Genomic DNA, 23,498 nt, shown 5'->3' on the forward strand with positions numbered 1-23,498 from the left:
GGGCCCAGGAGTGAAATTATGCTCTTATTTGTAAAGGCCTGGTGACATCTAATGGCAGTGAAAATGAATTTCCCCAAATGAAATGTACTGCCAGGTGCAGTTTCCCATACATCATTGATGCCAGTGCAGTACACCAGGCAGATGTCTCTGCTTGTGTGCCAGAAAATGAAACCATGCCAGGTGGTATATAAAGATACATAAAATATTTGTATCTCTCTGGATCTGTCTGCCTATCTATATGCTAGATAAAGACAAGCTTCTGTGTTGCCCAACGGCCTTTTGTGGCACAACTGTTCCAAAATATTGGTATAATAATTAATGTAATAAGCACACTTTTGTTCATGTATTCAGTGTAATCACTTCCGCATTTAAACATTACCTTTGTGCACTGCAGGCCCTCTGGTACTTTTGTATTACTGCAATTACAAGTTTAGGTCAATATTGGAGTTCCATTAATGAAAACAGATAAACTCCCCAATAAAGATAAACTGAAAACAAGTTGAAAATGAAAATTACTATTGTTTGTAATATCAATATATATGACATTAGAAACTCAGGGAAATAGTGTACCTTCTTTGGTGTACCTCTGTCAGTCTTTCCAAACCGTTTTCTGTTTTATTTAGTGATAAAAGAAGCTGCAATTCTGAAGAAGCACAACCTCTTTGAAGATAACTTGAACTTGCCCTGTGAAAGTGTGTCCAGTTTAACTGACCTGAAGACCCCTTCAGGATCAGCACAAACCACTCCCGCTAAGAAGCCTTCCACTGCCGGAGTAGAGATGTCAGATACTGAAACTCAAAGTGAGGAGACACTCATTGTGACCGAAAAGATTTCTTGGGAGAAGGATCATGATGATAGCAAGCCATCAGACAAAGAGGCAGTCATTTCTGTTAATACGGCTGGTAATCAGGCAAGCAAAAATGAAGAAGTGATCATTACAGACATCAGTGAGAAACAGGAGTCCCTTGCAGCTACCCTTACGGAACAAAAAGTTCCAGAGGAAAATACTGCTTTGGAGAATGAAGACATGGTGAAAAGAGACTTTGTAGGTGACACTGAGACAGAGCTTACTACAAAACAAGAAGTCGTGGAGGAAAAAGTAGCTTTGGGGACTGAAAACGCATTCAGAGATTTTGGAGTCAGCCCTGAAAAAGAACTTAAGGTACATGAAGAAGCAGTAGAGGAGAAGGTAACTTCTGAGAACAAAACAGCAACGGATGCAGCGTTTGACGGTGGCACTGAAAAAGAAAGCAAAGTACAGGAAGAAGTTGTTGAGATCAAGCTGACTTCCCCACATGATAATGTAGTAGAAGCAGAGATTTTAGGAAATGATGAAATGAAAATCAAGGTGGAAAAAGGGATTATAGAACAATTATCACAGAGTGAAAATGCAGTAGGAACAGGGCTTGAAGAGGAAAGTAAAAAAGAAACTAAAGGCCAAGGAGTGAGTATTGACATGAGGGTTACTTGTCAGGATGAAAACACAGGGAAAGGAGGTTTTGGGGAGAATTCTGAGAAAGAAAGCAAGTCAGAAGAAAAGAGTTGTAAATCCCCTGATGATGTGAATGAGATAAGGAATTTGCTGATGGTAGCAGTTGAATTACCAGCAGATACTCCACCTGAGAATATAAAAGAGATCTGTGAAGGTGAGATTTTAAAGTTGCAAGAGCATGAAGGGAACCAGATAAGCAAAATAGCTGCAGCAGAAATTGAAGTAAGACAGACAATGATGAATAAAGATGCAGCGGAAACCACGGAGTTCAAGGAGGACCGGCCATCTTCGTCTAGTTTGGGGACAGGTGGTAAGAATTTAGTGAGTGTGTCCAAGGCGGGCTGCAATATGGCTCAAGCAGAATGGCTGGTGGAAGTCTCAGATACACCTCAAGTGGTAAAATCAGAAGTCGAGACGAAGCAAAGTGTTTGGTACACGGGTGCGGAAAGCTGTGACAGGGACAGATTGCAGCCAGAACACACTGAAAACGCATCTGAAGACAAAAGATTAGATGGGGAGGGAGGAGGAGCAGGGGATAGTCATGCTGTCCCAGTGGAGGTGGGGACTGAGAGCTTTTCTCATAACCCTGCTGAAAATCCAGACACAGCACAAGTGCCTATTTTGAATACAGAAAAACCAAGAACGGGACTGATAGATGTGCCGGTTTCTTTGGCAGTGGATCAGGGAGAGGTTAGTTCCACACAGGTCACAGGAGGTGCTGAGCCTGGCGAGGGCAAAGGGAAGCCAGAAGATGAATCATCTTCACATACGGAAATAACAAGCTCAGAAGTACAAGATATTTTCACAGAAGAAAACAGGGAAGGTAGTTATGTACAGCAAACCCCTGAAGAGTAAGAAGTGTTTTTCAGCCCAGCCCTTTAGGATTTATTTGCTTCAGTAATCTCTGTTTAATCGTGAATACTTACTTGAATTGGAGCTAGAGGAAACAGGCTGTACTGTGGTATTACCAGCTTGCAGTTTTGTCACAGATCTCTTCCTGAGTGATAGGTGATAGGTTTCATTTCATTTAAAGCCCTCACTGCTTAAAATCGGATCGCTGTCAGGAAACCTCATCTTTCACTTAAAATTTGCTGCCTATTATGGTTATAGAAAAGTTTGAAAATGTCACCACGGAATGCTTCAAAAGCAATTCACCCCTGTCTATAGAGTTATTTTAACAGCTTAAGACTTAACTTCTTAGGTGTTTTAACTGGGGAGTGGCTCATGATTTTAAAATGCATGGATTTGACAGTACTGTTATGATTCTTAGATGGTTGGTACATACGTTGCTATTCACGGATGCTTTTGGTATTTGCATGCAGTATATGGGAAATAAATAAAACCGTTAGTAGTGAAACAGAACACGATAGTTAATTTAGTAGGCTGCTCAAAAGCCACATTTTATGCAAATTCTGCAAACTGATAACATAATTATTATGAAGTTTTGACAGGTATTAAAGACAAGCAACTTTTCTGATTTTTTTCTTATTGCTATATTTAAAAAGGGGGGAAAATGGGAGCAGGTTTCTCAGTCCCACTCTGCACTTCTGGGTTATTTAGCCTTCCAGAGCACTTTACAGTTATTTTATTTTATTTTATAGACGGGAAAGATGAGAATGTTTACAATAACTATAACCATAAGGCAGCATCCTTATGTTTTACTTCCCACCATAAAACATATTCACTTACAGCTATCTAATACCGAATATTAAGAGTCCTGCCATTCCCATTCTTACTGACTTGAGTTACTCACTTTTGTAGGGCTTTCTAGATGCATAAATTACATCATAAATTGCAATAATTGTGAAATATTATGATGATTGCATATAATTTCTACTAGAAAAGTTAAGTGAAGCAAAAATCAGCTAAGGGCTATTCACTTGTGCTTAGATTTTGGAGGGCAGAATCAAGTTTCAAAAGCAGTAATTAAAATGAGACTTGTTGCTTTCATAGCCGGCATACTATCATCCACGGCAAATTGTGATCTATGCACAAAGTGGCTTATAAGCATTATTTGCACACACAATATAAAGACTGTGCACAGAAAAGCTTGGAAATGAAAAACAGCATTTTAACAAATTGGGCTTTGGAGATAAAGACTGCACTTCAGAGGTCACTTTAGGGCACCTTAAAAATTTGATCTGGGGTTTCTGACTCTTTCTGAATAAATGTAAGACTGTACAGGACAGCAAGATTAATAATAATCACAGTAAGTAAAGGACTGAGGCATCTGCATTCATAAAGACATGGGAAGAAATAACAAACTCCAGAGAGCATAATATTTGTTGGCATTTAACAACCTGTGTAAAGTCTGTTATTTAATGCTATCAAAATCTGCTATAATACTAACAGAGAATGGATACTAGAGGAATAGGCAAATATTACTGCCTAAGTATGGAACATGTTGAGTAACTTGACAGAGTGGAGTGTCACTGTTGTAAAATAAATGCAACTCCTATTTATTCCAGAAGCTGTAGTGCGGTGTACAAACATTAATGTCACATATGTTTTCCTCGCAAAAGTACTTTTGAATAGTTTCCTCCTTCATGCAAAATTGCTTAGTTATTTCACTGTCAGCTTTTTCTTTCCTTTTTTTTTTTTAACAAATCATTAGCTATTTCTAATTGGTACTAAACATTAAGTGACTTCAAATTTATAACGTGCTTTAGAGTTGGGCAGTGGCAGTCTCTTTTAGCAATGTCATGGAATAGGGGACATGAAGTTTTTCTACGAAGATGCGTACAAAAGAGGATGGCAAGATGGCGACGGTTACTCTGCAAAAATGGCTGTGTTCTACAAAAGCTGTTTATGACTAACATGAATTAGAGACATCTGTACATACACAGTACAAAAAATATATTTGGCATTAACACTCCCATCAAAGCCATTTTTGAGTTATTCCTATGGCAGGCTTAGATCAGGGTCATGTTTTCCTGTAGGTATTTGAGCACGGTGGTGTTGAATGCAGGCGCTCAGCGCGCTTGTTCTTCACAAGTAGGATGGGAAACGGCAGCAAAGACTTGTCCCCAACATCTCCCTGTCGGCAGATTTGTACTGAAATTCAGCACTTCACGGGCGTCTTTTGTCTTTGCGTATGTTTTCTGACACGCCGTGGTGCTTGCAGAGGGACGGAGAGCGGCGTTCTTCAGAGCAGCGTTCTTCACGTCTCTAACGAGGCCTCGGGCTAACAACGGGGTGTGGGGATCGGGTCGCGGTGCCAGGAACGCCGAGGCCCGCGACCCGCACGGTTTCACCGGGCCGCTGCGGGCACAAGAAGCCACCGGTCGGTACTTTTGGCCCGTGTCTGCAGGAGCTCCTGCCCGTGCCGGGCCCGGTGCGGCGGCTGTGGGGAGCCCTGCAGGGCCCTGCACGGCGGCAGCGGGCAGGCCGCCTTGCGCGACGCCGGTGACGGGAACAAATCCCGCTCCGCCCTTCCGCGGCCAGCGGGGCCGGTTCTGGGCCGGGTCAGCGCGGGGCGCTGCCGGGTCAAACACGCGGGCTCCGGGCGGCTCCGCGGGCCGAGGGCTGCGCTGCGGGCCCGCCCCGCGCCTTTACGCCCGGCGTCCGAGGGGCAGCAGCCGGCGGGACCCCACGGGCGCCGCCAGACTCGAACGCGAAGCGAGCGAAGGAGCGGCGGCAGCGGGCGCAACGCCGGCTCCGCGCGACGGCGCCGAACTACACCTCCCGGCGAGCGCGCGGCAGCCGCCCGCTGCGGAGCGGCGGCAGAGCGCGCGCGAGGCACGCCGGGAGCTGTAGTCCGGCCGCGCCGCGCCGCGCCCCCGCCTCCCCCCATCCTTTTGTCCACGTCGCCTCTCGCGCCTGCCGCGGTCACGTGGCCCCCGGCGCCCTCGCGCCGCCGCGGCCCGCTCCCATTGGCGCGCCGGGGCGGGGCCGAACCCGGAAGCGGCGGCGCGAGGCCGTTCCCTTGGCTACGCCGCGGGAGGGCCGGGCCGGGCCGGGCCCCGCCGCCGGGAGCCGCGGCCGCCGCGCCGCCAGGGGCGGGATGGGCCGGGGCCGGGCCTGGGCCTAGCGGCAGCGGGCGCGCGGCCGCGGCCATGAGCGGAGCTGCGGGCTGCCAGGGCGGCGGCGGCGGCGGCGAGCGGGGGCCTCGCTGGAGGAGGCCGTGGAGGCTGCTGGCGCTCGGCCTCCTCTCCGCCTCCTCCGTGCTGGCGGCCGCGCCGGGAGCCGGGGCCATGAGCAAGGAGGAGAAGCGGCGGCTGGGGTGAGCCGGGTCGGGGCGGGGAGGGGGCGGCGGGGACGGGGCCGCGGCCCCTGGCGGGTCCTGCCGGCGGTCCCTGGCCGGCTCCGGCCCTCCGCCGGGCCCTGGAGCCGCAGCCTCGGGGGTTGCGGCCGCCGCTCGGGTGCCTGCGGGTACGAGCGGGCGGAGGTGAGCGTCCCTCCGCGTGCCGGCCGGCTGGGCGCCTTGCGGCCGCACCTGGGGAACCGGCTGGGGGGGGGAGTAATAAAAAGGAGCCCCCGACGCGTGTTTCTGCCCGCTTCCGTTGCTGAAGGCAAGTTGCAGCGGTCCCTGTTCCCTAGCGTAGCCCAGGTTAGAAAGGACCCCCGAGGGGGGTCGTCGAGCCCAACTCCTGGCCCCACACGGGGCTCCTCACAAACAGACCCTGTGTCTGAGAGCGGTGCCCAAACGCTTCCTGAGCTCCTGCGGGCTCGGGGGCTGTGACCCCTGCTCTGGGCAGCCTGTGCCAGCGCCCAGCCCGCCCTAGTCTGTGCTGCAAAGCAGCCTTAATAAAAATCTGTGCAAGAGGCCCAGAACGTGTCTCAATCAAAGCGCAGATAACAAAACCAAAGGAAATCACAACTGGAAGCTTGTCTTCACGTTTATATTTGTGTGAGTCCTTTAGTAAGGCACAGTAAGTTGAGATGGGTCATCTCTTCCCGTGAACCTTGACATTCTACAGTAGAATCGTAGATTCCTTTTGTATACGTGTAAGAAGCTGATTTGCTTTTAATATGGCTTTTATTTGCATGATAAAAACTACAATATAGGTGGCAATGTATTGCACTGCATGAAGTAGTTGGTTTTTTTAGACAGACCTTTAATCAAGCTCAGCATGATCTTATTGCCAGGGCAGCTTTATCGTCATCGTGTTCACATCAGCTGGTCACTTGCAGAGAATAATGATGCAAAATGTGCGGGGAAAGCACTGTGGAGACTTTCAGTTATTAATCACTGGGCGTAAGCTGATATTTAACTTCAGTAATGCTTACAGTTAGTTGGGCTTTGCGTCTTGGGTTGTCAGGGTACATACGTTGTGTGCTTTCCTCGTGTCACCACTTAATGGGTTTAAACTTCCCCCTTTGGTTTAAATTTTTTGTGTTCATAAATTCAACTCCGTGCACCTGCTGCCCTTGGTGTGTGCAAGCGGTCTTGCCACCGTTTGTGTCTGGGGGCTCTCAGCTGGGTTGTTCACTGCAGGTAAGCCATGCCTCTGTTCCAGGACAAGGTCGTGTCAGTCACAGAAGTCCTTTCAGAAAGTGTCCTGTTAAAGCAAGTTGCGTGTAGAGAACTAAAGGCAGTGAGAAGCTTTGTGTGTGCTAAATCACAGGTCAGCATGGTGTGCTTGGTGCAGCTGGAGCTGGTGCTCAAGTGCCGCCGCAGGTACGGGCACTGCAGGCTGGATGAAGCCTCCAAAGTACCAGGAAAAAGCATCCTGTCCTTCTTTTTGACGGCTTGGTACACCGGATGAGTGAAAACTACTGCTTAGTTTCAAGTCATTGAACTAAATCAGTTATTTGGAGTATAATTGTGCTGTTCCTGTCTCCTGGGTTTGGTTTTATCATCGGAGACTGTGAGTTATATAGCTGTTAGCTTAGAAATTAGCATGCTCTGTTGTAAGCGTGGCTAGGTACTCAGTAAAACAGTTAGGTACAAATGGAAGCAGTGCGCTCTCAGGAAGACAGCACTGTTTTATGTGGCAGTGCTTCTCACCTTGACTGCTTCTCAAACACGTACAATAAATATATCTTTGAGGATTTTCTTTACTGTGTGCTTGCCAAGACTCCTAATGCAAGGAAGATGGGTATCTCATCACTTATCTGAATCACAGATCGGAATTTAACGCTGTGTCAGTTGGTTTTAGTGGGGGTGATTACAAGACGAACATAACTCTGTATGCTGGTTTTTGCTGAGCAAGGAACGTGTCCTGTCTCTGGCTTTAACGTGTTAGTGACATCTACAGCTATCAAAGAGGAAGCACAGGAGGGTGAAAGAGAGTCCCCACATGCCAAATACTTAATTTTGTGTTAGGCAAAGGAAAAGCCAAATAGAAGCCAGATTAGGGAAAATTGTTTTGCCTTACTTCATTTACTTGAGTAGAGTACGCTAGTAGAGGAGCTGTTCCTGAGACTGAGATTATGGTAGCACATCTTGCTGTTCTAAGATAGCATGGTAAAGGATGTTGTGATGCAGACCACCAATGCTGTTCTTTTTAATTTTTGTTTTTGTTTTTTAGAAACCAAGTGCTGGAAATGTTTGATCATGCGTACAGCAATTATATGGTAAGGAAAATACCTGTTTGTTGAACTGTTATTGCTGACCTGGAAGAGAAAGCAGGGTACAGTACTTGACATTCTAGAGAAATAGCAGGAAGGTATTGGGGGAAGATAAAGCTAAAATAAATAAGAGCGTCTGTATACCCTTTAAAAGGAATTGAACAAATCTTACTTTCAGGAGGAGCAGTGTCAGGAGAGTTACAATGGATTTCAGAACAGTAGCTAGGAATTGCTAGCTGTAACTCTGTCAATCTCTGCCTGATGCTTCCTCAGACTGGTTTCTCTTCCATCAGGTTATGAGCAGTTTTCATCTTCATTAAACTCTTGGGTCTGTAATTCCAGGCTCTTAAAAACAGTGAAAACAGGAAGCTTGAGAAAACCTGTTATCATCTGATTCTGGAGAATACAAAATGATCCTATTTATTTTGTGGGTAAAATTAAGTAAACTATTTTTCTTGCAGGAAGACATGCTAGATACAGTTTGGTAGGTTTTGTTTTTTACAAACAAGTACGTTTTGTAGAACATAGCAGAACAAAAAGAGGATTAGGTGTCTTGTTTGTGCATTGTACCCTCTTCTGGGTATGTGACTGTCATACGGCAGCGAGCCACACTTACCGTGGTTTCTTCTAATATGGCTTGTAATTTTTCTGTTTAGGTGTCCTCATGTTCTGGGTATGTGAAGCCATTTTGCAATCTAATCAACTTTGAAGTAGGTTAGCTTAGGCTAGATGTGTTGCAGAATAAAGAATTACTCAGTGGACTGACTCCTCAAGTGATAGTTACTTTCAAATATACTCTTAATTCTGAGGAGAAGCTGCAAATGTGAGTAATATAAAATATGTATTCTTGCATAGTTTTACGAAACAATCTTTTTGTATGTTCTTTGTGGCTGTTACAGAAACCTCTCTCTTAAGTTGCACCAGTTCCTGCAGGACAAACTCGACAGTTTTTTGACAGTATCTTGCCACGTGTCCCAACTTCTATATCATGATTTTGCCATTTAAAACAAAGAGGGGGGGAAGCTTGTGAGTTTATTATTTATACAATTTATACAAAAAAAAATATAAATTAAAAAATTAAATTAAATTTAATTAAAATTAATTTAAAATTAAATTTAATTAAAAATTTTAAAAAATATACAAATTTATACACTGCATGAGTGGTACAGAATTAACGAACGCCAAGAGTATTTTCAAAACGGGTACAGTTTCCTTCTGAACTTCTGAGCTCCTGCTTTTGACACCTTAGCAGTTAAACATCTGGCATTTTGGTGTTGATTTGTAACTAGTTACTTGAGACCTGGTTCTGTTAAAATCACTTGGCTTGGTTTTCTCATGACATTCAGAAGTAAAAACTGTTAAGGATTTGGCAAAATTGGATAAAAAGTTGGCTGTAGAAAGGATCTGTGCTCCTATTGTTCGTTGTGATCGACTAGAAACAGGTAGGTGTCTTGCTGCATCTGATGCAAGAAAATTCTGGATTCAGGAGAAGAATGACTTTGGCTATCCTGGAAACTTTGAAGCCAGAAAGATATTTATTTGCCACGTATGCTGGAACACTGAACAAACAGAGATGTGGCTTGTTTGTTCAATGCTGAAGAAAAGATTAGGGTATCAGGCTTGATTCTGACAGCAAGAAAATAAAGTGGTTTTGCAGCTGCTTTTGAAACAGCCAGGTGAAAAGTTCTGATTTTCTGTTTCTATTAATACTTATTTTAGAATTGAGTAGCTAAAAGACTGAAAATTTATGCTTGCGTGCAAAGGGGAAACCCCCTTGCCCAGTTGGTTGTTTTTTTTTTCAGATATGAACAGGAGCTTTGAATAAAAAGCTGCTGTTATTTTCAGTCCTTCAACAATATTTATAATAATTGGGAAGTTTTCTTCTTGACTGTCAGAAAGAAAATGTGAAAATGTCAGTCGCTTCAAGTGTGGAGGTATTTCTTGCTTTGCAGCACTCGTAGCAGTGCGTCTTTTTGCTTTGTTCAAGTACCATGCTGCACTGAATTTACGGTCCAGATATTGAGAAATCTGATCAGTGCTTCTATCAGAATGTGTAGAAATTCCAGAGTATCCCTCAAGCTACATTCATATAATATTTTTCTGAGGCATGTTTATGGTATGTAACATGTGCCATATTTTATATTAAATATGTCTTTCTGTTTCCTTTGAGGTTACCTGAAGGGGAGAAGTTAAAAGTTGGGAAACCACTTGTTGTATTAGCTTTTCCTGCTCTAGATAGAGACTACACAAGCTTTTATTTTTTCAAAGCTGTTCTAGTTCGTTATGATACTGTAAGATAAAAAGTCTGTTTTCTTCTTTTACTGCCACCTTTTCTCTCCGTAATTTAAGCCAGAGATCTTAGTTTCGACATGGCTCTTGCCATGTACTTCTTTAATCTGTTTTTCTGAATACTTTGCACAGATATTCAGAAACATCTGAGCTGTATTAAAATGATCCAGATTCTGGCTTTTGCAGTTGAACTTGAGGAGAACAAAGTCATGCAAAGACTGAAATACCCGGGTGGTAGATGGGGAAACAAACCATCAGTTTCAAAAGAAGTTGCTGTAAGAGCTGTTTATTTATAGAAGAATGTTCCTTCTTTGCCTATTTTGTGTTTGAATATAGATTATTTTTTGTACTGTATATTTGGAAAGACTCGCAATGTGTTTACTTGCAGTTTCAGCTGCAGTAATTGAACTTTTTTAACCTGCCACATGTTAATTAGCCATGCTGAAAGTAAAATAGCAGAGCACGGTACCCCAGCCAGCTTCCTGGTGGAATCAAGAGGGAGAAGCTCTGTACCGATTCGCTTGTGTCGGGCTTCTAATGGAGAAGCATTTCCATGCATATTTTTGGATTTGGATATATTTAAGTTTCATCTTTCTGAATGTCATTGTCCACTTTTGTGATTTTTCAGTAAACATCTATGGCACAATGATGAGTTACATATTTGTGTGTATTTCAGCTGATACCCCATTTTGGTGGCAGTTTAAACCTACGAAACTTGCACTGACTTGACCGAAAGTAGAAATGGGTTTTATTCAGTGGGCTTGACTTTGGCAACAGTGCCGCTGCTGCTATTTCTGCCTTAGAGACAAGAAATCAGGTTACAATACAGCTTGCTTGTGCTTTTCTAGAAGCATGAGGGTAACCATTGCTTTTCCCAAAAATCTAGCAATGCCTCACTCTTAAACTTCGTTGAATTTGTAAATGGGTTAGTTTTGGTAAACTTTTTTGTGAATGTTATCTCTCGTTCTGGTTTGTGTAGTGATTTACCAAATTACTGTTTTACCTTCCAAGTGAGTTCTCATATCAGGTACTGATTATGACCCTGAATCACTGGTGTTCACTTGGCAAAGTTTCCAAAGTGACTTTAAGGTCTAATTCCCCTGATTTTTCCATGAAATATCAGTCACTCAATAACATCTGCATTAGTACTCGTTCTTCAGCTCATCCCTGAGGTGACTTCCACCTAAGAAACATTATAGGAAGCGTCATATGAACCTTGTTTTAGAAAGTAGAACTACTTTTCAAGGTAATTGGTGGGGCTATGGCTTTTGGGGTTGTTTTTTTTTTTATGTGCCATTATTTGTTCCAGACTTCTATGGGAGGTTGTAGAGAGGTCCTATTGCACTGTTCAGTTTAATCATTTTTGGCTAGTCATGCAGGTTTTACTGAAGCACAGCAGCATTGGGCTTCCTTTTAACAAGCTCTGAAAATTTCCAGGAATGGCTGTAACAGTTATAACTTAATTCGTTTGTTTTGTTTCCCTACAGGAGCATGCATATCCAGCTGATGAACTCATGCCTTTAACTTGTCGTGGACGAGTACGGGGTCAGGAACCAAGTCGAGGGGACGTGGATGATGCCTTGGGAAAGTCAGTATTTGAAACACTTACTGTCGTATATAAACAGCTAGGAATCTACGTACAATTTGCAGGTTGTAAAACTTGTCTCTTCAGTCGACACATCCAGAAGCTTAGTATTATTGAAAACAATTCTGTCGGTGCACATAAATCAGTAATTTGTCTCAAAAGTTCTGCTTTGAAGGGGAGGAAAAAAAACTATTAGAAAACTGTAATTGTTTACCTTTCTTCCCAGTTAGGCAGAAATAATTACATTTTTTTATTTCCTCCTATGATGTTAACTGATGTGAAACGTTACCTTAGTCAGGAAGAGAGCATTGACAGGTGAATAAGATACAAAGATAACTTTTTAAATTCATTCTGCAAGTATTTTCTGTAGTAGAGCCTTCTAAAGTGAGCTCCCATCTATGGTGTTAGTGAATTTGACCCCTAAATAGGGTTTATAAGGTTTAATTATCAGCTGCACAGAGCAGTAGAATGTTATCCACTATGCTGGCCTTATAAGTGATATATAAAATGCTTTTTTTAAGTAGAAAGCTCTCTGAAAACTTAATTAGTCAAATGATCATCACATGCATGGTAGCCTGAGGCCCTGGCCCGAGTATAAACCATTATTTCAGACCTAGAAATTCTTCACAATTTTTCTCGTAAGATAACTTGCAATATAAATTACTAATCCTTTATCAAACAACATGTAGATTTAAGGTACAGTTTTTCTCCAATTTAAATTGAGCAAAGCCAAAATTGAATTACTCTGAATGTATTTTTTTCTACAAATGTCTGTATGTGTGCACTTTATGTTCCTAGAGCAAATAATTAAAAAAAATAGCAGACACTGATTTTATTGATGTCACTGCTTAGTGTCCCTGAGCAGAATAGCATTAATCAAAGGTGAAGTGCTTGTCTTAAGTACCTCATCTAATACATTATATGATATTGAGCATGTCATTTTGGTTGTTTTTGGTAATATAGAAAACTTCATTAATCTAGAGATTCCTATATAATCTCGCCATCTGTTTAAAATTGCACAGATTGACCTTGGAGGTATTGAGAGAGATGACTGATGGGAAAGAAATGTCAAGAAATTGTATTTTTAATCTGGTCATCCATTTTTTTAATGACCTTTATTTATATAATAACATACTATTGTTTGAGTGAAAATACCTTTCAGCCTCATTGGTGCGTTGAATAGTTTGGGTACTTATTTTTCTGTATGCATGTTTTTTATGGTCCTAATAATCAGCAGTGTTTGTATTTCAGATTTGATATATAACACTTTTTCTTGCCAGCTGGCTCATCAGTCATGTTCTACACCATTCTTTGCAATCAGAATGTAGTTTAAAAAAATAAATCACAGGATGAGACAGCTAGGTCAGTTGTACTTTGCTGTAGGGCTGGGAAGTATACTTGTACAGCAGCCTTCTCTACAGCTGTGTAATACACAACTTTTCCCTTTTTTTTTTGTGGAAAAGGTTCCATATTTGTTACTCTGCATAGCCACTAGTCATTCTCTTTCTCTTGTAGAATGACACCCATGAAACACCATTATATCTTCGTGGATTAAACTAAAAAAAGTGACAGTATATGACCACTTAACTGCAATGCTAATTATCCTCATGCACAGTCATGTGTTGCCTACAGTGCCCAAAATTTGAGGCACTGTGCTTAAATTCTTTACATGTGTTCTTCAATAGGCAGGTGTGATTGTATCCCAAGTTTTCAATTTTAGTGCTGCTTACTCTGCGTATTCTTTTCCACGCATGTTACGAATTAGTTAACATAAGAGCGATTTTATTGGGTTAGGCCAAGTGCTCATCCATCTTAGTATGCACTAAAATAGTCATAGAGAAGAATACGTGATTGGGACAAACCTTACTGCAATACTGCTGTTCAAACTGTATGCATCCAACTGTAGCTGGGCACCAGGTGTTGTCTCTTAATGACGTGTAGGTATTTATCCCACGGATTTTGTCTAATCACTTTTTGGATCTGTGGAAGTATTTGGCTTTCCTGAAGCTACCTTTGGCAACAAGTTCAGTGACTTGATGCTTGCTTTTTCTCACTTTCATACCATTTGCAATTTTGAAATCTTTGTATAATGGCGCTTCTGCAGGCTGAAAAGTGGGAATCTGTTCCCTTGTTTGTGGTACAGAAGTTGCTATTTACTTTCAGCCCTCGCTGCTCCATTTTGTACCTTTTCCTGTTCCGTTACATCCCATGCAGAAGTTTCATAACAAAATAACAGCACTTTCTTTATTCTTTCATCAGTAAGTTGTAACACTGATTGCAATAAATTGCAGCTTTTCCTGAAATAGATATTTGGAACAATTTCTGATAGGAGAAATTTAGCTTGGACTGGCTTTTTGATTTTCCTAAATAAACAAATGCTATTATTGCATTTAATAAGTCAACATTCTTCATTTAAAAAAGGGGGGGATGGGGAGTTGAAAGAGACTCGAATGTTCTGTTGGGTCTCTTCTCAGTAGATTTGATTGGAGACTAGAAATAAAAACTTAATTTGCTTACAATGCCTTTGAAAGTTTTGCAGTAAATAAAGGAATCTTTATAATCATCGTTTTTTTTCAGTCATTCTGGTCACTGAAAAGGGAAGAAACTTAGTATCAGCAGGATATTAATTTTGATGTTAAACATGCACAGTTTTTTAGTAGCTGGTGACAATTCAGTTTCTTCCATGGTCTTAGTTACTATTAAATGTGATTATATGATTTAATTTTGAAACATACAGGTCTATAATGAATCTGTTTTAAATTTTATTTTATAGGTTTTCACTGACCTTAATTGATACCTTGGACACTCTTGTGGTAGGTTTAATTTATTGGTAAACTTTTATAAAACAAAAAATGATCTTCAGCTGTTCAGACTTACATTTTTTAAGCAAAAAAGGAATCTAAAAATGTATATCATTCATCACCTTTAATCTTTAGCCATCTGTTGGAATTGGCTATTGCTTCTAAGAACTTCCAAGTGCTGTGACGATGGTGTTCAGAATTCATTGCAAGAAGAATGCTGGAACACTTCTTCTGCATTTCACTGATGCTTTGTCTTTTCTTGTGCTCTAATTTAACAAAAATGTATGTGAGATTTTTTCAATTATAATCTATGGCAACATGCTGACACATAAGTGAACACCTCTTAGTATCTACTGAATTATTTATTTTTAAATTGCATGTGCTTGTTTCATGGATGAATCTGCAGGTATTTAAATGTATATTTAAGAAATTCAGCCCTTAACGTATTTGCCAGGAAATGTTGCCAGAATCTCTTAAGAGATGCCGGTTGTTAATAAACTACTTTCCATTAGTTTTCAATCCCTTTTTGGAATATATTGTCATGATAAAATAAATTTTGGAAATTAGAAATTCAGCCATTCATATCTCCTGGTAAACAGCACTAAAGCTTTGAAAATCTTAACTGCACTTCTTTGTTGTGTGAATCGTATAATGTTCTTCCTCTGACAGCTGTTCTCTTTTTACGATGTGCTGTGAGATGACCCTTGACTGGTTTTGAATCACAAATGTTAAAAATGTGGAATCTGTTACTCCCAGTCTCTACATGAACACCCAGATGGATTGTTAGGGTTTATTTATTTTTTTCCTTTCTTAGGGCAGGATTAATACATGTGGGATTTAAAGGTACTTACGGTAACAAATTGGAAAAGGTACATAAGTTCTGGAAGATTGATTAAAAGAAAGTCAGTGTGAAAGAAAATCTGTAGGAAATGCTGGGACTGTTCTTCAAGCAAAAGAAGAAAACTGCTGGGAGGAGGAAGGCTGCTGGGGCTGTTCACTGAGCTCAGGACATGGCTCCTTACACCATGGATAGGAGACTTCTGTGAAATCAGAGGCACCGCAGCAGTCCGGCCACCACTTACCCTGCTAGTGCAGATCCAGCCTGCTGAGTCTGTTGCACTGAAGTTGTGGGGTGGGAGTAGGGGAAGGAACAAACAAATCCCTGGCTATTTGTTGAGGTGTACTGTTGGTGACTTTTTCTTTACATAGAGCTTTGATTCTCTTCCATGTGTCTCACGAGAAAAACAATACTAATGTCTGTTCACAGTGTATCAGAGTATGTCTCTGCAGGACCAGAATATCAGTCTAAGACACTGGAAATTTTTTTTTAAACTGTTGCTCTTGTTCCTCCACACCTGAGTGTGACTGTATTAGCTGTGGTGGAACCTAAATGTTTGGTTACATTTGTATTCCAGGTGTTAAATAAAACCAAAGAGTTTGAAGAGGCTGTAAAAAAAGTAATAAAGGATGTTAACTTAGATAACGACATAGTTGTATCTGTCTTTGAAACCAACATAAGAGTCCTTGGGTGAGTAACTTTCATGTCTTCAAAATTCTTTAAAACCCCATTTTAGCCAAATGTCCTGAAGGCATACCTTTATGTGCTATTTCACCTCATTTAAAACAGTTGGTCCTCTGTCAGTTAGCATAATTCAACACTTGCCCTAAAAAAGGTTTTAAAATGCTAGGCAGGTATTGATGCAGTGGTGCTGAATCAAGTCGACTCCATCTGACTTCTGCAGATGCAGCTTTTGTAATTAAAAAAAGCCTGGGTGCGCTGAGGTAGCAGTGTTTTTTAATGGAAATAGTCTTAAAGGTTGCACTGCTCAGTACTTGATTTAAGAGAGAGAATATTTCAACACTTAAGAGTAGTAAATTATTTCAGGTTGGAAGGGACCTCTGGAGGTCTCCAGTCCAACTTCCTGCTCATAGCAGCATCAGAGCAGGTTAATTTTAAGCTATTATATGCAGTTTTAGAAGTGCTATTTGTTTCTTTTACCAAATTTTGTTGGTCAAGAAAAGCTGTTTTTCTTTATGAATCCATGATTTGTCTGTAACGTGGGGCTGAGTCCTAAGCAATAAGAATTGCTTCCAAATTACCAACACCTCATCTTGATTGTGGTTGGAGTTGCATCTGCTAAGCATTTCTGAAAACTACAGCCATGTGAACATAGCACAGTTATTTACGTATGGTCATTTACATGATAGAAATTTTTGCATTGCTGGTGAGATGGATATACCTGTTGAGCTGTGGATATTTTCTCTTGTGTTTAGAGGTCTCCTAGGTGGGCATTCGGTGGCAATTATGCTGAAAGAAAAAGGTGAACATATGCAGTGGTACAATGGTGAACTTCTGCACATGGCGAAGGAACTAGGCTACAAGCTTCTACCTGCTTTTAACACCACTAGTGGTCTCCCTTATCCAAGAGTAAGTTCTGTGGTTTCTGCAATTGAGAAGTATTTCCATAAGGAAAATTTTTGTTGTTGCATTTTAATCTCAGTTTCTGACTTCAAGTGTATATTTAAGCAAACTGAAAATCAGAAACTTGTAAATTGCGTGTTTCCAGTACATGCTACCTACTGTTTTTAAAATACAGCTTTTAATGCTCTGAATCCCTGCATTTCCAGCTCTGCCAATTCTTATACACGTTGTCATGGGTAAATAATAACAGCAGAAATCTTGGCTAATCACTGTCTGCTGATCTCTTGCTCCTACAGGCACTATCAGGTATCTGAGAGTAATTTTTGTTTTGGTACATATCTCTCAGTCAGTGAAAGATCAACTTGCAAGCACATGCAATGTAGCACAGAACTGATTGATCTTCATGGTCTACATCTGATTTTTTTTTTTTTAAAGAGGGCAAATGTAACTGGAAAGCTGTAATCTAAAAATATTCATTTAATATAAAATCTGTCACCGTATTCAAACAAAGTGTGGTACATATTCTCTGAATGACAGAAAAATATTCTGTGTATATCATTCATTCAGTATGTAGCTTTGACGCCACATACTCCTGCTACATACTGTGGGATGTAGCTTTGATTGGAAACTTTCCTGTGAGTAACGACTCAGGCTCCACTGAAAATGTCTAATTCAAAATGTTCAGTGTTTCTCAGTCTTCTGGTGAGATGGCCCTCTCTAGAGTGCAGACAGCTATGTTGTGCCTGGTACAAAAGCAGGTCCATCTGCCTGGTATATTCCCTGGAGCCAGGAATATTGAGATGTCTACAAAGCTTAATTTCCACGAGCACTTCCGATGTTGTTGAGTTTCTGGTTTGAAGGTTAATAAGATGCTAGAATTTTATTCTTGGGGTGGTATTCTTTTTATTCAAATGTCTAGTGAACCAAGCAACAGGTTTTGGGGCCAGTCCCAGTTTTGCCTTAGATAATTCTGGAAATTTTATATGCATGTTTGAGGTGACAGTATATGGTGAAGCAGAGCAAAACCGAATTGGTTGAGGAGGAGAGGGAGTGATCTTTCTGTCTTGGAAAAAGCATAGATGATCTAGTTACTGTACAGATGGGAGTATGAATTTTCTCTACATGGGAGTATAAATTCTTACAGCTAGTAAAAATAAAGGTAATAACCTCTACTTTTCTCTAGGTTAACTTAAAATTTGGTGTAAGACATCCAGAAGCACGAACAGGAACAGAAACTGACACCTGTACGGCTTGTGCAGGTACCTTGATCCTTGAGTTTGCTGCATTAAGCCGATTCACAGGAACATCTATATTTGAGGTTTGTTTTTTATCATCTTTTTTCATATTAGGTATTCATTAGTTTTCTGTAATTTTGAAAAAATAATTTTGAATGGATGCATATCTGGACTGCTTTGCACAAGAAGTTTGCATGTGTTCAGATTTGTTTGTGCGCTTTTTCTAAAAGCATTCCTTTTTTTTTTTGAACATACAGGAACCGATTTTATTTGAAAGCAATTTCAGTAATACAGAAGTAAACAAATATATTGAAGACTCTAGCTAAAGCATATCATTTGCATAGTTTTTGGGTAGAGGGGTCAGGACTAGAAAAAAGAAAAGTGGTCCTTTTCCTTGAGGTCCAAGAGATATTTGTACCTCAATATGCAACTTAAGGAAGAAAAATAAATCATGCTTGTAATTATTTTGCCATGTCTATCTGCTAGTAATAAATATTCTACTGACACTCTTAAAACTATCTCCTAGTGCCTGTATAGATGGTGTGCTCACTGATTTTAATTTTTTTCCACTTTTTTGAGACTTACTGTCTACTGCTTAGCATCTCTTGCTCAGTTCAGTTTGTAGTCTCTTTAGAAATTCAGTTAGTTGAAGAATACTAAGCAATGACAATATATGGCAGTTGCTATTAGATAATACCGAAGTTTTTAATATGGTAAGAAAATTCTACTTTGGATTTTTAGGGTAAACCTGATCTTCATGACATTTTTTCCATTTTCTTTGTCACAAAGCAGGAAAGATTAAAATAGTAAAACAGTTATAACTCCCTTTTATAAAGAAAGAAAATCATAAAACTATCAGTACCATGGCGTTCTGCTGTACATTAAAGAGTATATTTTCAAAAGTGCCTCAATTAGTGTAGCTCCACTGAAGTTGTACAACACCTATCCAGGGGTATAAGGACAACAGAAAGATAAATGAAAATGTTTGTGTGTGTGTGTGTGTATATGTGTGTGTGTATATATATATATTTTAAGATACTAAATAAAGCAAGCTCTTTCAGGTTAAAAATTTTTTGTGATCTTTCAATATGGCATTTGATTTCATGAAAGCAAAGCTGAGCCTCTGTTTAGTGTTTTGGTCATACTTCCCCCCTGCCCCCTCCCCCCCCCCCCCCCAAAATCCAGTGTATGGGGTTGGTGATCTAGAGCCATTTCTGTAGGGTGTGTTGTTATCTTCAAGTTACTTCGCATGTATGTAAAGAATGCGTATAATTTGTGTACTAATGCGTATAATTTGTGTCTGAAAAGACATAACAATTTTGATTAGAAGGCCGTTATGTTTCTTGAAATATTTTTGAATGAGGTTACGCTGTCCTGACTGTAGGCAGCATTTCACAGTAGTAAATGTGTAGAAGATTGTTTGTGACTTGCCTAAGAACATACTGGCAAATAGTTGCGTACACAAGCACTGCTCTTTCTAATCAGCAGTAGAATAATTATTTATGTGAAGTGTGGGCTAAACATTCTTCTACTTAAGTGTGTGTAATCTAATACAGAGTTTTACAGTTTTGTTAGACATGAAACTACTTCATAGCATCTTAATTTTAATAGACAAAAGAATAGACAGTCTTTATAGTCTCCTTTAATGAGTTACAATTTCCTTTAATGAGTTTTTTTTGTTTTTACAGGAGTATGCACGGAAAGCACTTGACTTCATTTGGGAAAAGAGGCAGCGCAGCAGTAATTTAGTGGGCGTTACTATTAATATTCACACTGGAGACTGGGTTCGCAAAGGTGTGTGATATTCTTACTCAAGAATCAGTGATTACAGGTGGTTTGGGGCAAGGAAAAAATCTTAATGTTTCTTTTCCCTCTCTGCCTTTATGTAGACTATTTTAAAATGTTAATAGGATAGGCAAGTGGTATTACGTACTTGAGAGCTGGAGAAACAAATGAAGCCTGGCTTTCCTCTAAAAGAGTATTTTTGTTGAGAAACTATTTTTTTTCAGTGTAAAGAAAGCATTCGCTGATTCACTTTAATACCGAGAGTGGAATGCCTTGGGATAAATTCCGAGAGATTCTACTATAAATACAAAGTGAAAATATAAATAAGACTCTTTGTATATGGCTGTCAGTAGGAATATTTTCATAGGAGAAAAGTGCAGCTGGCTTAAATGCATGTTTGTTTATATTATTATGTGCATTGATATTGCAAAACCTTTAGTATAGATGAACAGTATTGTGTATCTGCATCCATCTGTGCTTTAATTCTAGTTAGAGCCCATTTTTCCTTTTACTGAAAGAGCCTTTAAAATCAAAATGAAGTTATGTGAAAACAACTATGTAGTTACTTAAACAAAAAAACACCTTTTCATTTTCTGTTGTTTCTAGATAGTGGAGTTGGAGCAGGAATAGATTCATATTATGAATATTTATTAAAAGCCTATGTCTTGCTGGGAGATGACAGTTTCCTGGAAAGATTTAACACAGTAAGTTAACACCTTGCTTGGATTTGTTCCTCCTGTAAGACTAATGTAGGACTAATTGTATTGTCAGTCAGCTGTTAGCCTGTGAAGCCTAGGAAGAGATCTTTAGCAGAATCTGAGATTTTGGATGTCTGCAATGCGAGTTCTTTCTGATGCGAGTTTTTGCTAAACTTGGGTGAACTATCACCTCAGCAGTTATTTTAACCCCATCCAGTGAAGGTTGGAATCTTCTCCTGGACCTTTTACCGTGTTTCTAGTAGAGGAGAGCTGTATTTCAAGATCACCTTGAGAGTGTAGTGCTGCAAAGATTTCTGAAAAACAACAAAAGAGCTTCTTGTTAAGAACTGTCCTGAAGCAATGGAGATCTGAAAATCAAGATCAATCTTGCATTGCATTTGCAGATCCCAAGGCCTAGTATACATTTATGTATACTTATAAACTGAAGATTAGATTACATTATTATGTAAGATTACTAAGTAATTTTGTCAGCATTGTTATTCTTTCATAAAAGATTATTCTTTCTTTTGAAAATAGCAATGTCCAATAAAAACATTTTATATCATAAAATGATTTATACAGCATGACTTTTATATCATACACAGTACTTAAATTGGATAAAATCAGTAGCTAAAGGCCTGTTGCAAAACTTGAAGTGTAATGCTTATTTTATATATACTCACCTTTTAAAGCCGCCATTATTATATTTATCTTCAATTATATCTGTTAACTGTGCTTCCTATTGTTTCGGCTCATGCTCATGATTTACCCTCTGTGCTTCTGAAAACAAGTAAGACAGCTATCTTGAAAAGAATAGGATTGGAAATCAGAAAGCTGTCAAGTGAGCTAGGTGTTTTTTAAATTGTTTTCAGCAATTAAGTCCAGTTGCTTTGGTTTTGGTTTTTTTAAGCCTACTTTTCCCCTTCTCCTCCTGAGTTGTACTTGCCTTTGAATTCTCTTTTATTCAGAGAAAGCAATTTCAGCTTTGTTTAGCGTGCACTTAAGGTGCTGTTGTTTAGACTGAATCTTTAACTGTGATAGTTGCTTGTTGAGTATACTCATGGCTTTTGAGTATACCTTTTTATGTGTGTTACTTGGAAAATGTGACTTGTATAGCATGTACAGTACTGTGGAGCATTGCAATAGCTGGTACCCTTTTGGTTTGCCAAGCTAGAAACTACTCTGTATTGCCAAATGCAATAATGATTGAGTGTGTGGTACTGGTCCATTCATTGAAATAGAGTGCCATAGGCTCGTGATCTAAATCTGTCTTGTAAAACACATTGATAACAGAAAAATAACAAATTTATTTTATTTGTCAGCACTACGATGCCATAATGAGATACATTAGCCAACCACCTCTCCTTCTCGATGTTCATATTCATAAACCAATGCTAAATGCTAGGACCTGGATGGATTCTCTGCTAGCTTTCTTTCCAGGATTGCAGGTAAGGTTTAAAACCCATGTGCAGATTAATTTTTATAAGTAATAAGCCGTTAAATAGACTGGATATGTAATCGACAAGTCAAGCTTAGTAACTTGGTTTTCAAAAAAATTCATTTGGAATTTCTGTACTCACTCCTTTTATTTATATGCTATGATGCAGGTTGACTTGCATCCAGAAAAGTATGTTCATATGATTCACTTCCTTCACTCCTAGTCATGAAAACACTTGAATTAAGCTGACTTTTCAATAATCTAGAGACAGGTTTTCTAGCTTGTGTGCAAGTTACACCTTTAAGATGAACTAAATCACGTTTCCACCACGCTTATCTGTAAATGGTAGTGATTGTTTCTCTACACAGGCAGTAGTCTTAATGACCTCACTGATTTTGCTTAAAAAGCTCTTATGAAATATCTGTGACGTACTCTGAAATAAGGTAATACAATGTGTATCTGCTGGGAATGTAGAAATTCGTGTGTGGCTTTACACAGCAAGTGTGCCTAACTTTGAATATTATTTGTATGCGTGGTAAGTTTGTGTTAATTTTATTATTGAATTTTAGGTGTTGAAGGGCGATATTCGACCTGCTATTGAAACTCATGAGATGCTGTATCAGGTTATAAAAAAGCATAACTTTCTTCCTGAGGTAAGGTAGTTTTTTTTATCATGTAAATTGATTCTTACCTTACATTGAGCAGTATCAGACATACATTTGAAAAAAATAGTAGGTTATGTGTCACTAAAACCAAAGGCATGCTTCCACAGCATTCTTACACAGTTTACAGTTCTACATGTATGACAATAGGGGTACGAAATATTTTTCCTTCAGTTAGGCTGTAATTAGTACAGTAATAATAACTAACAGTTGCTTAGACTTTATATTTCAGCCTTTCAAAATTGATTTTGACTCATTTCAATATGCAAAGTTTATATAAACACATGTGGTTGTAGCTGCTTAGTAACATAATAGCATTAATGCTAAAAATCAGTCATCTTCATTAACCCAAGGAAGGAAATTGAAGGCTGAATTGTTCAGAGAATGTTCTGAAATCTCATATAACGTTCCTGAAAGTAGGAACAAGAACTTGGCTGTAGCTACTGCATGTGCAGTCTTTGAGTGAGTTAATTCTGCACAAAAAATCTTGCTTACCTGTTGAAGTATGTCATTCTGTGATGACCCAGAACCTATGAGAGAGCTTCTGACTCTTGGTAATTTTGACTTTCATCTGGTGC

The 23,498-nt window shown here is 39.9% G+C and overlaps 2 protein-coding genes across 3 annotated transcripts in view; both read left to right on the plus strand.

Annotated features, from left to right (window-relative positions):
- NIBAN1 (niban apoptosis regulator 1) overlaps positions 1-3,962 on the plus strand; it is a 67,046-nt gene extending 63,084 nt beyond the window's left edge. For both annotated transcript variants that reach the window (XM_035537399.1, XM_035537398.2), the window contains one exon: positions 624-3,962. In XM_035537399.1, coding sequence (XP_035393292.1) covers positions 624-2,347 — 1,724 coding nt within the window. In that variant the 3' untranslated portion in view covers positions 2,348-3,962. The remainder of the gene's footprint in view (positions 1-623) is intronic.
- Positions 3,963-5,508: 1,546 nt separating this feature from the next.
- The window catches only part of EDEM3 (ER degradation enhancing alpha-mannosidase like protein 3), a 31,194-nt gene continuing 13,204 nt past the window's right edge, over positions 5,509-23,498 (plus strand). The window contains exons 1-11 of the mRNA XM_035537400.2: positions 5,509-5,714; positions 7,966-8,011; positions 11,782-11,882; positions 14,653-14,692; positions 16,096-16,208; positions 16,955-17,108; positions 18,286-18,420; positions 20,026-20,131; positions 20,729-20,826; positions 22,143-22,268; positions 22,828-22,911. Coding sequence (XP_035393293.1) covers positions 5,548-5,714; positions 7,966-8,011; positions 11,782-11,882; positions 14,653-14,692; positions 16,096-16,208; positions 16,955-17,108; positions 18,286-18,420; positions 20,026-20,131; positions 20,729-20,826; positions 22,143-22,268; positions 22,828-22,911 — 1,170 coding nt within the window. The 5' untranslated portion in view covers positions 5,509-5,547. The remainder of the gene's footprint in view (positions 5,715-7,965; positions 8,012-11,781; positions 11,883-14,652; positions 14,693-16,095; positions 16,209-16,954; positions 17,109-18,285; positions 18,421-20,025; positions 20,132-20,728; positions 20,827-22,142; positions 22,269-22,827; positions 22,912-23,498) is intronic.

The sequence above is a fragment of the Cygnus atratus genome, chromosome 8 (genome assembly GCF_013377495.2).
Source record: "Cygnus atratus isolate AKBS03 ecotype Queensland, Australia chromosome 8, CAtr_DNAZoo_HiC_assembly, whole genome shotgun sequence".
In the NCBI taxonomy this organism is placed as follows: domain Eukaryota; kingdom Metazoa; phylum Chordata; class Aves; order Anseriformes; family Anatidae; genus Cygnus; species Cygnus atratus.